Genomic DNA, 16,254 nt, shown 5'->3' with positions numbered 1-16,254 from the left:
CAGGAAGAGGTGCACTTGGTGACAGTGGCAAGGAAAAACTCTCCTTTAACGGGAAGAAACCTTGAGCAACAACAATAAGAATAGAAACATGACATAATAATAGCAAGAGCAGTGGGAAAAAAATGGCTAATAATTATAGCAGCAGCGGTGGGTGTCAAGCTGGATCATGGAGACAGCAGGTGGTCCACCGCCGAAGGTCTCCTGCAAGATGAGAAAGCACAAAACTACGGGGAAGATGCCAAGTTAGTAACATGCAATAATGGTACATGAATACATACACATGGAGAAGGAGAGGAGGAGAGAGGAGCTCAGTGCATCATGGGAAGTCCACCAGCAGTTTAGGCTTATAGCAGCATAACTAGGATCTAGTCCAAGGCAAATCTGAGCCGGCCTTAACTATAAGCTTTATCACATAGCATCAAAAGTCAGGCACCTTGTAACATTTTAGATATATAGTCTGTTTAATATATTAAGAGTCACAGCCCTGGATCCTCAAGCACAAGAATCACCAACAAGAAAATCCTGTCATTTCCCTGACTTCCTGCCTCAACATACCAGGTTTGTTAAATTACTAAATATCTTAAAATTCTCCTTCATATGAAGGTTTTCTTCTGTCTTGATGTGCACCATCTTTAACAACTTTATTTTTTGTTTTGCTCTATCATCAGTCTATTTTTAATCTGAGTCATAACCCCCTTTACTATGTCTATCTTGTTTGGCCCTGGGTGTATATTTAATTGTAATTTTTATGTCTTCTGCATTGTAAAGCACTTTGTTACTTAGCTTTGCCTCAACAACTCTTCTCCTGCACATGAAGAACAGTTGAGTTTGAAGGTTCATTAGTTTTCCCATGTGACACAGAACCAGCTCAGCTGACAAAGGACTGAGTGCTATGAAATCAGTCCCTTTAGGCTGCAGAGGAACTCTAACCTTCTCTACACTCACAAAAAAATAATCAGAAGTTCTAAACCTTGAAGTTGAACCTTAAAAAATCTTATAGATAGATTTCATTATGTTTTAGTTCCAGTCTGAAGCTGACTCTATGCTCTCTACAGTGGATTTAATGCCAGACACACAAGGGTGTTACAAATTCCCTTAACAGTGACTCCACTCTAAAAGACACAAATTGCCTTTCCTGTGTGTCCTATTATTTTCCTCTGACAGACACTGTTTGTTTTAATGATGCTGCACGGGCTTTTCTTCATGGCTTCCTCTTAAGTTTTTTCTGTCTGTCTTTCTGCCTCTTTATTGTTCAACAGTCCAGTTAAAAGTGAATTAACTGATTTGAAAAAAGAAATACAAACTGCTAACAATTACATTTGTATAGCCTACATATATCTCTCCATAGGGAACCAACTTGTAAGACAATTTTTGACATTTTTCGAGTGCCTGGAAGTACCACCAGGAGGCAGCAAAGTTGGCTGAAATGTAACCCATCATTCAGTCAATAGACATGATCCCATCACAACTGAATTTGGATGAATGTCATATGAAATGTCAGCTGTAAAAAGGTGATGTTGAGGCTGTTTATTAGAGAGAACAATCATCTGACTGTGGTGGATAAAAAGTCATTAGACTTAACATAGAAGACTTAATATAAAGTAGAGACTTCACTCTTAACTCTTTCAATTCTTTAACAGAAAAAGTTCAAGTCGAATTGAAAAAATTTGCATAATTTGTTTTCAAGACAATTAAAGTTCCCTAATTACCATACTAAAAGAGTTTGAGTCACTGTTTTGCATTATTTTCTATTTGTGTAACTACATAATTTAATTTCACTTCACAGTAGAGCTGAGGCTTTTTAGCTCATTTGCACAACTTTATTTTCTTCAGTCAGTCTTAAAATGTAACCTCTTCCTGAAACAGGAGACAGATATGTTTTGTGTACAAAGAGACAGCAATTTTAGCCTCAGGCTGAATGTCTGATGATGGATGAGCCATTAACATTATTTTGTCCCAACACTAAGCATGGCCAAAAAGATGAGTAAATGGTCTTTTACATAAAAAATAGGGTCAAGTGTTGATTCTAATTGGAAAAGTATCACTGTAATTCATTTTTAGAAATGCTTATAGTGACTGGATTGTTAATTTACCATTATTAATTGCATAAAATTAAGTTAAAGACAGAAGTCTGGACTGTAGTCACATGACCTGGACTCAAGGCAGACTCAAGTTATGAATCTGATTAGTTTCAATCTGACAAAATCAAAACTTTGACTGTAACACCATTGACTTGTGACTTCACTTGAACTTTAGCCCTTTGACTTGCAATGAATTTATATCTTCCCCAGCCTAATGACACACTTGTGTTATCAAGTGTGTCATTAATCAACTCTTCATTTTCCTGACAACCAATATATTTTGAATCACTCGACATTATCCAATCAGGAGGGAAAGACAAACAACAGATGACAAACCTCTGATTATCACATTAAGATGTGAAGACTCTGCTGTGATCAACATAAAATGGACGGCAACATGCAGAACATTCACATTCAAAAATTATTGTAGGCCTAATTATGTCTAAGGAACAACACAGGAAGGAACATTGGATAATTTTGCTTTTAAATGTTATAAATTATATTTTAATGTAATAAATACACATTGAACTAGACCTGCAAGCAGGTATACTGGGACCCAATCACCCAGTAAAAAACATTCATTATTCCTGCCCAAGTCCTCCATATTAAACAACAAAACAAGTAGTTTGTTATTGCCCTTTAGAATGACACATAGAAGCATTTTCTGATCTGACACCCCCATCGGCAAGACAACATAATTTCCAATGATTGCGGTCCAAATCAGAGTTGAAAAGTAAATCTATTTTATAATGTGTTAACAGTGTAATTAAGGTTGTTACTTGGTTAGGAAAACAGGTTAAAATGACTACTTCCTTAAGGTTAAGGGACCTTTGACGTCCTGGTTACAATAAAAACCATGTGGTTAAGGTTAAGGAATGATCGTGGTCATGGTTAAAAGAAACCAACGTTGACTGTCAATACAGGAAACAGGAAATGAACAGAGGTCTCCTGTGTTTACGTCCAACATTTTGTTCACCTGTTCATCCACCCCAACCTGCTCTCTGTGTTGACTTTGTGAAATAATTTCACCTGACTTCCTTCTTTGCTCCCAACAGACAAGAGTAATTTCTACAACTTCTAAAGGGCTTTGTCACTTGAACATAAACATTTGCTGAATTGACTGATTCTGTCGTTTTTCTTGGGGAAGATGCTCTTGTTAATGTACTATACTAACTGTTGCTCTTTTTAAAAACTTGAAATACTGTTAAACTTGGTGAAGAGGAGAAAGTTTAGGACTTGGACATGATTTGAGACTTGTTGGTGTTGACTTGGGATTTTCTAGCCAAGACTTGAGACTTGTAACCCAGTGGTGATAATATCATTGACAATATATATTAAGGCTTCCTGCTCAGTTACAAACATGCACATTCATTCATACCTCCATTGCTGCATGTTTTAGTCACATAAAGGACCACTCTATCCCTCTATCCCACCACCTGAGGCTCAGTCAGTGTCTTTGGCCGCTTGTTTGTCTCTGTCATTGTTGTCATGTGTTGCCCTTCTTCTTTGACCTTCAGGACTGATGACCCAATCCCTCCAACCTCTTCTCACGCTCCACAGACCTTTGCACAAATGGAGTCATAGCTCACATCTTATGAGCTCTGACAAATGCCCTACTCTGTCTCTCTCCGGCCAACACACTCATCCATCCGTCTTTACAGATTACTGTATGACGGAATTGCAAATCAAGGCCATTTATTTAATGGTCAATGTGTGGAGGGGGAACTCGGCTGAGAGTTTTTTAATAGGGTTTTGGACATCACAAGGTCTCGCTCTGTTCCCCTCTGGTCTGTTCTGTGTTCAGGCATTGTTTCATATAATATAGCACTGAAATAGAACAAAACACTTCCTCAAAGTAAAGAATTACCTTGGGAAATGGCTGTGCACTTGAAAGCATTGACTGAGTGTGATGTCCTCTCCGAATGCAGCCTCTCACTTCTCACAGCCAGGCCCATAAATCGGGCAGGAGAATACACTAGATCCCTGTCTCATCTCTATACAGCAGTCAGGGTAAAAAAAAAACTGCTCACAGCCGCCAAAAACCATCCCACAAACCCCACAGGGAATGGACTCAACTTGGGCACAAAGGGCCTGGTTATATTTCACCGTAGGATGGCCTTTGTGCCTCTGAATCGGCTAACACTGAGGCTGTGTCTCCTTCCTTGCCCAACCTGTCTGTCTCCTAAGCTGACAAGCAGGTCTTATTTAGGGAGAAGCCCTGAAAAAAGTCCACTGGGGGTTTGATGGATTTTGTGTGCGCCCGCTGTACATGCAAGCAAATACACACACACAGGTTTACACATGGGGCACTTTGTCCAAATGAGAGCTCACTCACAACACATTTCTCACACTAGAATTGTATGGAGGCGGGATTGAATGAGAAAAAGAAAGAGAGAAAAGGGGTAGAAAAAGGGGGAGGGTGTGGTGGCGGTGGTTGGGGGGGTCTTTTCAGTTCTTTTTGGAGGCAACAATAGTCTTTGTCCGAGATCTTCCACCATTCTTATTAGGGTTACCGAAGGGAGGAGGAGAGGGGGCACGCAGGCGAAGGGGTGTTTCTCCATAGTAACAATGACAAAACAAGCCAGTTCCACACCAGGCAGGCAAAGGGTTGATTGCAGCTGCTGAACAGAGGCACACAAACTTGTGCAGCGGGATCCTGTTCACATAGGGAAAGAAGGAAGAGCTGTACAGAGAGGATCTGAAGGGGGAAACAACAGATCTAGTGGAGTGAAGAGAAGAAAAAGAAGCAGAGGAGATCGCTAAAAGTTTGATGAGAGAGTTTAAACCAAGCCTGTCACAGAAAGTGCTGGGAGGCAACACGTGAGGGGGCGCCCACTCATACCTGCCCACACATTCACACCCTCAGAGCCGCACCTCCCAGCATGGACCGAGACAGTCACAGTGAGGATACTTTGTCCACCATGGTTCTGGAGAACATTAAGAACAAACTGATTCACGCCTTCAGGGCGACAGGAGAATCCAGAGAAGATCCTCAAGAGTCTGGCACCACTGTCAGACCGGTCAGCATCAGCAGGAGTTATCAAGCTAACGAAGAGCTGCGGAGGGCACAGATAGACGGAGCAATAACCTGGCTGAGGTCTGAATTGGTAAGTTCAGAGACTTATTGACAAATAGATTTAACATTTTTGTATATTCTCTGTGATTTTACTCTGTAGTCTGAAACAGTTGTTCCAGAAACAACCAGGAAAAAATTATAGGTGATGTCACTGCATGAATGTACAGAAAATAAATGGGAAAGTACCGTTATTTTGCCTGTTTAATTAAGTCTTGTGTCTTTGAAACTCAGTGTATGAATCATGCTGATCCAGCTCTTTCATTGTTGTCATGCAGCTGGAGATGCGGTCACAGGACCTCCAGCTGGCTCAGACTCTACTGGGGCTCAACACAGAGATCCAAAGACTGAGGAGGGAGAGTTATGGAGGTGTGGAGGTAGAGGGGGATGATCAGCAGTAATCAGCCCCAGTAGAGAACCCCTTCTCTGGGGAAGATTTAAGGGCAACTAGAGGAAGAACAAGTGGAAAAATGCTCTTACTGGAACCCATGGTGAACAAGTTATTGCCACTAATGCAACAAAAAATTTGAGGGATTAAATAATCTGATTGAACAAATCACATGATTGGATGTTTTTGCTTATGAATGTTTCATTGTAATAAAATGTGTCATGGTAAAGATAGACACCAGTTGCATGTAATCAGGGTAGGGGAAAAAGAAAGACACAATGTGCTTTGTTTTGTGTGATGCTGGCAATTCTTTCTCTTATTTTGCACTTATGCAGAGATGTGCTAAAGAAACCTGCTTGTACATGTTTTGTTTCCTTTTTATGTCAGAAAACAAGACATAATGAATGTAAGAATAAATTAGAAAATCAGCTCTGGCACAGTTTAATGCTGACATGTATTTGGATTTGACAGAAATAAAGTGCACAACACCAATGCTTTCATTTCTGCTTGTATACAGTACAATACATTTGGGGATGGTTAATAAATACATCTGTGTCACACTCCAAAACAATTTTAGCTTAATGAGTTCACAAAAACACATCAGTAATCTAACCACGTAATCCTTTTAGACATGAATTTACATGTTGGTTCACTGTACTAACATAGGTATCCTAATAATCCTTTCTCAGAGAGATCTTTAAGATTACAAGATCTCATTATCGGCACAGATCAGGAACAATGTTGTCACCAGAATGTTTTATCACTGCACAATACAAATAAAATGAACTCCAGGCTGTCTTGCTGCTGCATTGAATCCATTTTGTATGCAGTTACAGTCATTTAAGGTCAGTGAGCTTTTGGCATGCACACAATGCTGTGAGGAAGTCATAGGTTCACAAATTTTACAGTTTTACATAAAGGAACTGAGAACTCAACAGCTACAGTGTTTAAAAATCAACTCAGACAATTCTTAAGAGCCACTCTCTGTTTTTCTGACACACACAATATTACACAAAGACAACAATTCTTGCCTTTAGGTCAATGTACAGTATTATGCAGGACTTATACTATCCTCTGTCACATCATTTACATACTAACTCAGAGGAGTGGTTTGACATGTTGGGAAATATGCTTGTTTGCTAGTCAGGAGTTAGAGGAGATGATATACACCTCTCTCATATTTGTCCATTAAATATGAAGCCACAGCTAGCAGCCTGTGTGCCTCTGAAAGTCCCAGCAAGAGGTTTCATCTTTATAAACCTTTAAAGCTCACAGAGACCCCAAATGCTTCCAAAGCTCGCAAAGTATTCCAGTATTTCAAATGCATATCCTCGCAAAATTCTGCACTGATAGAACTTTACCAGTATAGTCATTTAAAGTTTGATTTGTACTGTAGAGCCACCTAGAGTTAAATGACCATCACACTTCACAACCAACAAGTGTTGGTGATTTACATCTGAAGATACTACCCAAAATTGGTGGAAATTAAATCATGCATTCAAGAGATAAGGTGCTGTTTTATTAATGGCCACAAGGTGGGGCTATTTGTACCATACTTCAATATGTTGTGCACATGCTAATGGAGAACTCATGTACAAAGTTTCATCTTATTAAAGACAACAGAATTGTATAAATGTTATGTTATATTATTACTGTAGCGTCTCCTGTGGGTAGAATTGCATCAAATGTTACACACTTGTGATATGTGGCTGTAAGTAGGAGAGAACCTGGTCAAAAGTAACACGGGATGAAAGTAACACAGCGATTTTCTCGGAGCCCATACAAGTCTGATGCCTGATTGTTTTACCTGTTTTTGATCACAGTAAGTAAATTCACTCAAGCAGTAATTTTTTTTTTGAGAGACAAATTTTCATTGTTTCATGTGTCAAGATTATATGACAGATTAGTTAGTACTTTAAGAGATCCTGAAGTTTGCCATGTCAGAGTTTTTCAGTATAGAAGCAAGTCAGGTTTAACTATCGGGATGACTCTAACAGGTGTTTCTTTCGCCCCACCGCTAATGTGGTCACGCTGTGTGTGTTACAGCATTTATTAAAATGTGTGTATGTCATATTGCACCAACAGAATATGCCAAGAGTCAGGGTGAGAACAATAGAGAGAGGTCTGGTTGACCCTGAAGTCTGTGAGAGGGTGTTTGAAAGTGATTGGTTGATATCATCTTAAAATAAATTATATTTAACTGTAAATCATTTAATATGATTTAAAGCAGGAAGTTAAGGAAATTTGTACAAAATAGCACCTGATATTGATAGAACAAACATGAGTTGTTGATCATAATATAAATTAGTTTCTGTCTGTAATGTTGTCTTTTAAAATGATGTTTACGTGAAAAGTGTTACTGGTCCCAATCAAATTTTGCATTCAACAGTTACGGCCTGTTAAGTGTATCAGGCCATGCCTTCAAACATTTGGTAACCAATTACAGGGAAACGGTGAGCGATATAAAAAAACAAACTCATACATTTTGTTCAGACTCATGTAAATATGGTATGTACCAAATTTGGTGACAATTGGATGAAATATGTACCAAAAGAAGCAAAAAATGTATTTACCAAAATATCCAAAATAGCAGAAAAATTTTATCAGCACAAATGGGTGCGATCTATATCAGCGGAATCGGCTTCATGAGCTAGTGTATAAAGTATGATTACTTTAGCATGTATAGTATTTGAGATTTTGATGATTCTATGCACACTCCCATAGACAGCCATTCAAAAAAACAAGATGTTGCAACAGCAGCAGCAGTTTCTTTTAGTATTGTGGTGTCACCTATGGGTGAGGTTGTGTGAAAGATGCATGTGCAACAGTTTGCAGCAGGTGAGTAACGTTCATGTTATGGCTTGAATTGTTTTAATGTTGATCAAAGGGAAAACCATCGGATTCCTCTGACACACAGGTTTAAAAAGACACACAGTAGCCTCCATCATGTAAATTGTCCAGACAAATGGCTTTCTGGACAATTTTCACACCACTACAATACATGCTGGGAAGTATATTCAAACAAGCTAACACTGTCTCTAAACAACTTTATTTGCAGAGAGGAGACAAGTTGATGAGGAGGAGGGTTTATATGTGTGTGTGTGTTTGTGCATGCCAGTATGTAGTGTGTCTTTCTATATATTGTTGTGTGTGTTTGTGTGTGTGTGTGTGTGAGAGAGAGAGAGAGAGAGAGATTGAATTGAATTGTGATGGATTGAATGGACTTACTGTTAAAAGGGAGAGAGATCATTTCAGTCAGCTGATTGAGACCAGCTGTGTGTCTCTGTTTCTGCATTTCCTTAAAAACAGCAGTCTTGGCAGGAGCGGGGATCAAACCCACAACCTTGTAATCTCATAGTGAACCTGACCATGACAACAGTGCTTAAACCATTGAGCAAGCAGACTAGACCTGACATATTAGGAAAAAGTTTACATTTTGTTGAGGAGACATTTGATTTGTCTAAAACTAAAGCCCAGAGATTTGTACATCAATAGCAGCAGCAGGATTAGCTGAGAATGAGGATATATAATATCAGAAGACAGAATCTGTATGTTTAAGAATCAGCAGGGACCACCTGCAGTTTGTATTGCAGTCAACGAGAGCAGGACAGTGTGCTCCCTATTGATTAAGATCTCAACAAGTATTGCTCTTATGGGAGATATATTTACATTTTGAGAGAAAGGAGGCTTGTGCATGCTTAAATTTTTTTTCTGGTCTAAAAATATCTCTGCTCTCCCATGTACCTGAAGATATCACACAGTGATGAGATCTGAAAACTGCTGTAAGAGCCCTGACGTTGGACTTAAATTGCTCCAAAAGTACAAAAAGGTATCATAAGTAATTAGATTACACCCAGAGTTTCTCAAATTTCTATCTGTCCATCCAGTCGTCCCTCAGCCTGCAGCCTGTAACTATGTTTTCACCAATTTACAGAGAAAATCCTCTTTTGATTCTGGTTTTATTCAGCTGTAGCGTCATTAATCCTTTAAGAACTCTCACCAGACTCCATACAAACATTTCATCTTTTTAGAGTCCACTAAAAATACTCACCAGCACAGCCAATGAAATGACTGAGGTTTGGAATAGTCTGGAAATAATATTGGAGTTTCACAGCGAGCAGCGTCAACACTTTTCTGGAGTTTTTAAAGTAAATCCATGTTGATGTTTGATTTTGTTGGAACTGAAGCTCAAAGCTGATTATTATTATTATTATTGTTATTATTATTATTATTAGCTGAAAGGAGATAAAACATGAACCATCAATGTTAGAAATGTCAGATATGGCTGATAATCCTGTTGCTCTGCTCACTGTGGTCACTCACAAACACTACTGACGCGGTCCACTTCAGCCCTGAGAGCATTTCTGTTGAAGTTGACCATGAAATTGTTGTGAGTAGACTCCCCAGGTTGGCTGATGCATTTGTACTGTTGTTCAGCTTAATGTCTGCATTACATTTAAACTATCCTAAGAAACTCATTCACATGTTCACCTTTATCCCAAAAATACTGTCTTGATGATAGTAAACCACTGAAACAGTTCCTACTGAAAATGACCTGTTGAAAGAGTGAACCGAGCAGCACACATGTGCTATAATGGTACAAATATGGATCTGCTTCTGTCAGTCTTATTAATTAAGTTCTTTTTTTATTACAATAATTTAAAGGAATATTCCCGTTTGTATCAAAGACCTTGTAAGCTTGAAATGTAGCTTGGAAATATCTGTAACTTGCTGCTGCATAATGGATTTTTCTGTTACAATGGATGCAATTGGTTCACCTCTTTAAGATGACTCATATGTCTAATATGTGACACAGCAAACAGTAAGCAATAATCAGATTTTCAGATTTTCAGATTTAGACTTTTAATTGCATGAAAATAAGGGTTGCAGCTCTGACATTCTTATAATAATAATAAGGGGAGCTGGAGTCACACAGCATGATGGTAGATAATAAACATATTAATCAACTTTGTCTATAAGAGCAGAGTTATGAGGAGTGCAGAGCTGGTATCAAACCCAGAACCTTGCAATTTAACAGGGAAAGCTGACCATCACCAGTTTAATAAACAGGAGAGTGAAGAGCCTGCAGATTGTATTGCAGTCAATGAGAGGGTGACAGCACTCTCCCTATCAATTAAGATTTAGATCTCAAAAACTATAACTCCTACGGGAAATATATTTACATTTTGAGAGAGAGGAGGCTTGTGGCAACATTTTAAGGTATGATATGTGCTTGGGGAATTAAAACTGTGAGAGGGAGACATGTTTTCTGCTCTGTACCGTGCTTAATCACATGACACACTTTTCAGGTGAGATCTGAAAACAGTTGTAAAAGCCCACACTTTGGACTTAAATTTCTCCAAAAGTACAAAAGGTATCACAACACAGAGTGCAACTCTGAAAATTCAAAGTTTTGTCAACATTTTAACATTTGAAGGGGTTCTGAAGGATAAGGGATGTCTGAGCAGTTTCAAAGAGTTTCATTGTGACAAAGATTTCCAGCTCAGTTCATTCATTCCTCCCGTAGACTGCCATTATAAATTTAGATTTCTAAAAATTGATATAAAATCGCTAGAATATGCTAGAAATTGTGTGATTGCTTGCAGCGCATATTATTTCTCGTTTGTTAAATCCATGTAAATACCAAAGTGTAAAAAGTACGAGTTATTTAACCTTCAGACAGAGCAAGGCTAGTTGTTCCCCTCTGTTTCCAGTCTTTATGGCTAAGCTAAGCTAGCTGGCTGTAGCTAACTCTTGTCAAGAAAGCTTCCTAAAATGTCAAACAATCCCTTGAAATTCATAGTAGTCTGTCAAAATTATTAGAGTGACATGATGTATTTTGTGTGAGGATGTAAATGAATATTACTATTTACATTTACATACATAGTCTACATGACACCACTGCTGATTCTTTCCTTAACTCCACTCATCCTCTTTTCCTGCCTCTCCCTGAAAAAGTTACAGAGGAAACTTATGTAGGGAAAGTTTTCTTATCTTGGCCCCACCTTAGTTGTATATTTTTACTGTCTTAGAGGGTACGAGGAAGTTGAGGAGAGATGGGGAAAGTTGAATTTGTCATTTTCAAGGCACAGAGCTCCTCCTGCTGAACGCCCTCCTGACTGAAGCTCCTGAGTAAAGAGGAGGTGGAGGCGTCTTCAGGAGGGAGATGGAAAAGCCCACCTCCCCTGAGCTGAAGTAGACGCTGCTGCTTCCCTGTTCGCTCTCAGAGTCCCAGTAGCTGCCCTCCTCCTCTTCCTCTGTTACATCCTCTTGCTCCTCCTCAGACCACTCCTGCTTGAGCTCCTGGATGCCAGAGTGAAGCTCCATAAGCTGCCGGATCAGAGCTTGATCCTGGGAACGCATCTCCATCTACACACACACAGGAAACATCACCTTTTCATTTTCATTCGTACACATTCTAGACCTTCACTGATGGAGAGAGATGAAATATATATAATGCAAGGAAAAAAACATTAATGCAGAAACAGAAACTGAACTTTGCAGAGTTTCTTGCCACTTTTTCCAAAAAGGCTCCTTCTTAATCAAGCTGTGCGGGTTCATACTCAGTGTGAAAGCACAACCATTTCATTTGAGCCCTACCTTCTTTCAAATGCAAATGCATCCTTCTGCCGTCCTCTTTCTTCCTTTTTTATGAGAGGCCGTCTAATTGCTGGCATTGTAAAATAAGATATTCAGAATTTCCCCGACTTCAGAGTCCAAGTTTGTCCTAAGGAGTAAGGAATGTCTCGAACAAAAAACCTGCTGGACCGATCTGCATTTCTTTTCTCTGTTAATTGCAACACCAGGCTGCCACTGGGCTCCGGCTGAAAGGTGCTGGGTTTTACTGCCTTTGTCAACGCTCGGAGGAATGAGAGAAGAGACATGAATTTTCCTTTGAGGGAGTCGGAGATGTGGGCATTCTGGGCTGCACCGCTTCATGCCAAACCCCAGCTCTTTTCAAATAAAGTGCTGGACACTGAGTGTATGTAGGTGTTTCTGCTTCTGCCTGCGCCCTTTTCTTTGTTGTTCCAGTGAGAAGTATGCTGACCAAATAGTCTAAATCAAAAGGAAAACCAACTTTCTTGCACTTATAGATTTCATGTTAAACTTTCTCTATAGGAATATATGAACAGGGCACCACGAGACTTGATTAGTTGTGAGCTTAGCTACTGTATACTGTACCACGTTGTTGTTGTGACTATCTGTGTCTATTCTATTAAAGTCCCCTTCCAGTCCAGTCAAAAATATGTTTCTCTTTTTGTTCCTTGAGTTGGACGTTTGAGCTTCACTGTGTAGAATGATGCATGTACATAGTTTGACACTAAAAAGCTGTTTTTAATGTTCATCTGCTGAAGTAGGAAAGTTTCTCTGTGCTCACCTTAAATCTCAGTTTAAGGCGTGTACGTACGATCATGATTTGTGAAATCACAACTAGTTTGCAGCCAATCGTAGTCCAGTATACACCTTACACAATGTTTGATGTGAAAGCCTCCAGTGCACATACACTGAGAATGGAGAGACGGAGACGCGTTGTATCGAGCAGTTAAACTTTTGAAATGGAGCGTATTTGCATATTCGTAGATTCTGGATTTTTCAGTGAGGGAGAAGAAACAGATGCAATTTTAAGCATTTTTAACAAGGTAATTGACACAATTTATCACAATTTATTTGTATATTTATATGTCCTAAAACATGTCTGGAGGGGATCTAAGGACTTAGAGGATAACTCCTTGGTGACATGTTTCTAATTTGTTGAAATTGTTCAAGGCCTGAAAACTTAACTTCTCTATCAGCTAACAGTACTTAACATTAAACCTGCATTAAATAATTTGTGATTTTGCCAGTTTGGGGCAGCAGAAACAAGCTGTCAACACAACTGACAGATCATCACCTTTTAAGTTTATATGGCAAACTTGTCAGCAAACAGTTGCTTCTTTACAGAGCAACATTATCATTCATTTGGAGTGGTGTTTCTGTCCATCTGATGAATATTCACTCTCTTTTAGCTCTCTTTTTGCTCTCTATCAACTCCTATCTATATATCTGGCTCTTTAGCTGTGTACAGTGGGTTTTTAGAGCTTTTTCTCCAAAAACAGCTAACTGCTGCAGCTGAGAACGAGGCTATGAGAGCAGTGAGAGTGAACCAGAACAGTAAAGTTGCAGCTGCACAGCTAAACAATGAGCTGAAACTCAATATAAAGCTTTATAAAACCAAGAGGAACTACAGACTCGGGTGATAATATGTTCATCATGACGAGCAACGCCTCTTACACAATGTCATTTGATACCTTGTTGTTATTAAAAATATTGATTATAGCCGCTTTAAATAATCATTGCTTTTGCTGTGCAAAACTTGATGTTCGGAGGGGGAAAAACATTATTTGGTGTTATCTATCAAGAGTTTAACACTCTGAAACTAAACAAACTAATCTGCCTCATCAGGACTGTGTGAGTGTGGTTTGATCAGACTTTACTGACAATGGCCTGGAATCGTAAGCAACCCCCTAACTTACCCCCCCACAACTGATATCAGATGTTGATTGAAATATCTCTAAAACTGATTGGTGCGCAGAAGTGTGTGACATCACCCTTTTTTCCAACTGATCACTTCAAACCAGTCAGTGAGAAGAGCACAGACAAAAACACAAATACAGAAATCTCTCATCTAAAACTAACCAAAATCTTTTGAACTTTGGCAGAAATGTGCATGTTCATGTATAGCACCCCATCGCTAACAGTAGCTGATTGAGAATCTATGTTTTTAAGGGCCTTTAAGATGAGTGGAGTTTAGATGTGGTTATTCACTGTTGCTCCACAGAGGGATGTTATTAAACCGGCCAGGGGGCCGCCGTCTTTTATGGCTGTTTTGTCTGACTTGGCTCAGACACGTGGTTTCTCCTTCTCTGTGTGTTCAGGTCACTCGGTTACCATGACGAGCCGTCTGAGTGAATGCACTAAATGCCAAGTGATATATTAGGCCGTGACAATGAGCCTTACACAATTGCTCACAGAGGTGCAAACAGACACACACCTAACATATTTGGACACATAAACACACACACACACACACTCACACACACACACTGGGCCTTTTTAACTGGAGAGGATGGTTTTAAAAGGGCTGACATTGTAACAACATGACCTACATCTTAGGGACAAAAAAGGCAATAACTTGGGCCTCCAGCACAAACAATCATAATGACCCGGGAGGTCTTTTTGTTGGGGTGACAAATGACTCGACTTTCTGCATAATGGCCAATAAAATGCTTAAAAATGTCAGGACCACACAGAGGGACTTTCTAATGGAAGTATCTTGTTTTTCTTTTGCTATGTAGCATTATTTTTAATATTAATTTATCTCCAATATGGCATTACTGGCAACTCAAGCAGTCCTATTACACATCTACATCATGTTTCTTTGTAAACAATTTAAATGATCTGTTTATGATGTTAGCTCACCATATAAACCTGTCTTGGTTAAAAGATTTTATTCATCACTGAAAGTTTGTTCAAGTCTATTCTCAACTCTGGAGTTCACAACATATCAGACAGAGTGACTTTAAAATTAAGGAAAGAGTGAAACCTCCTCAGAGCTCTAGTCTTACCAGTTCCCTACGCAGCCAAGCCAGTGCACCCTCAATGTCCAGTTTGCTGCCTTCTCCTGCAGCTGTGCACCCTTCCCTCAGGCAGTCGGCCCGGGTCCGAGGGTCCCTGTGCACGCTCTGTCCTGCTGCTTTACAGTCGTCAAAGGTGGTGCTCTTGCAGGAGAAGTCCCGCAGTCTGGTTAGGACCACTTCCATCATGTTAGGTCGGTGATATCTTCAATTCCTCCCCCCCTTTGGGTTTCGTCTAGACGCTCTGCTGTGTGACGCGTTCTCGGCTGTAGTGCAGATACAGCCTCGTCTGATCTCCCTCTCTCCTCTGTTATGATTCCCTTGGCAGTTCTGAGGACTTATGAGGAACTCGCTGTCTCTTTCTCTCTTTCATACACACTCCCATCTCCCTCCTCCGCTCTCCCTCTTTCTTGCTTTCCTGTCTCTCAAACATTACCCCCCTAACTCTTTGGCAAAGTGAACTGGCGTCACTGGAGTGTGTGAATGTGACAGAGCACATCTGATGTCACTGCATTGTCCAGATGCCTGACCTGGAGTTGTTTACTGCTTTTGGGGCCTTTTATCAGACAGACACACACACACACACTCAGTGATCATTAGGATGGAGAGAGGAGGGGAGGAGGCGGGAGGTTGCCAGGGCAACAACAGTTGCGTATCTTAAGAGAGAGCCTAAGGTTTGCAGTAGTCCTTGCTTGTTTTTACAAAAACAGTCAGGACTGAGTGCATGCAAATGTGCACACTTGTGGATGTACAAACATGCACAAACAGCCCGGCAGTGTAAGTAGAGCTCTCATGGACTCTGGTGAGTGGCCCGTTGCAGGGTCAGGGTTTTTAAGAACAGTGTGAACAGCCATGTGTAACTAACCCTTCTCGTTCCATTTTCCCCTCACTCTGCAGCCCCTGGCAACCCACTGCATCATCTATTCACACACACACACACACAACGCCTTGGCAAACCAAACACATACAGGCCCACTTTCTAGAGTCCACAGACGCTGTCGACTGAAAATAGCCCCGACACATTGAAAGCTATTTTTAGAGTCAATCAGGCTCCACTTTTAGACCTCTTCAAGAAAACAAACGTCACTACTCTCAAAA

General features: G+C 39.9%; 2 protein-coding genes across 2 annotated transcripts; one reads left to right on the top strand and one right to left on the bottom strand.

Moving 5' to 3' along the window:
* Positions 1-4,552: 4,552 nt before the first annotated feature.
* On the top strand, positions 4,553-6,311 carry si:ch211-153f2.3 (alanine and arginine-rich domain-containing protein). Its single transcript, XM_067611786.1, has 2 exons — positions 4,553-5,188; positions 5,433-6,311. The coding sequence occupies exons 1-2, from the start codon at positions 4,964-4,966 to the stop codon at positions 5,553-5,555; spliced, it is 348 nt and encodes a 115-aa protein (XP_067467887.1). The 5' UTR covers positions 4,553-4,963; the 3' UTR covers positions 5,556-6,311.
* A 4,085-nt stretch (positions 6,312-10,396) lies between these two features.
* LOC137198128 (uncharacterized protein C20orf202-like) lies at positions 10,397-15,571 on the bottom strand. Its single transcript, XM_067611784.1, has 2 exons — positions 15,148-15,571; positions 10,397-11,911 (listed from the first exon to the last, which is right to left on the bottom strand). Exons 1-2 carry the CDS (start codon positions 15,343-15,345, stop codon positions 11,624-11,626), a joined length of 486 nt encoding a protein of 161 aa, XP_067467885.1. The 5' UTR covers positions 15,346-15,571; the 3' UTR covers positions 10,397-11,623.
* Between the last annotated feature and the right edge of the window lie 683 nt (positions 15,572-16,254).

The sequence above is a fragment of the Thunnus thynnus genome, chromosome 15 (genome assembly GCF_963924715.1).
Source record: "Thunnus thynnus chromosome 15, fThuThy2.1, whole genome shotgun sequence".
In the NCBI taxonomy this organism is placed as follows: Eukaryota; Metazoa; Chordata; class Actinopteri; order Scombriformes; family Scombridae; genus Thunnus; species Thunnus thynnus.
The sequence above is the reverse complement of the archived record's forward strand: the minus strand, read 5'-3'. Positions and strand labels throughout refer to the sequence as shown.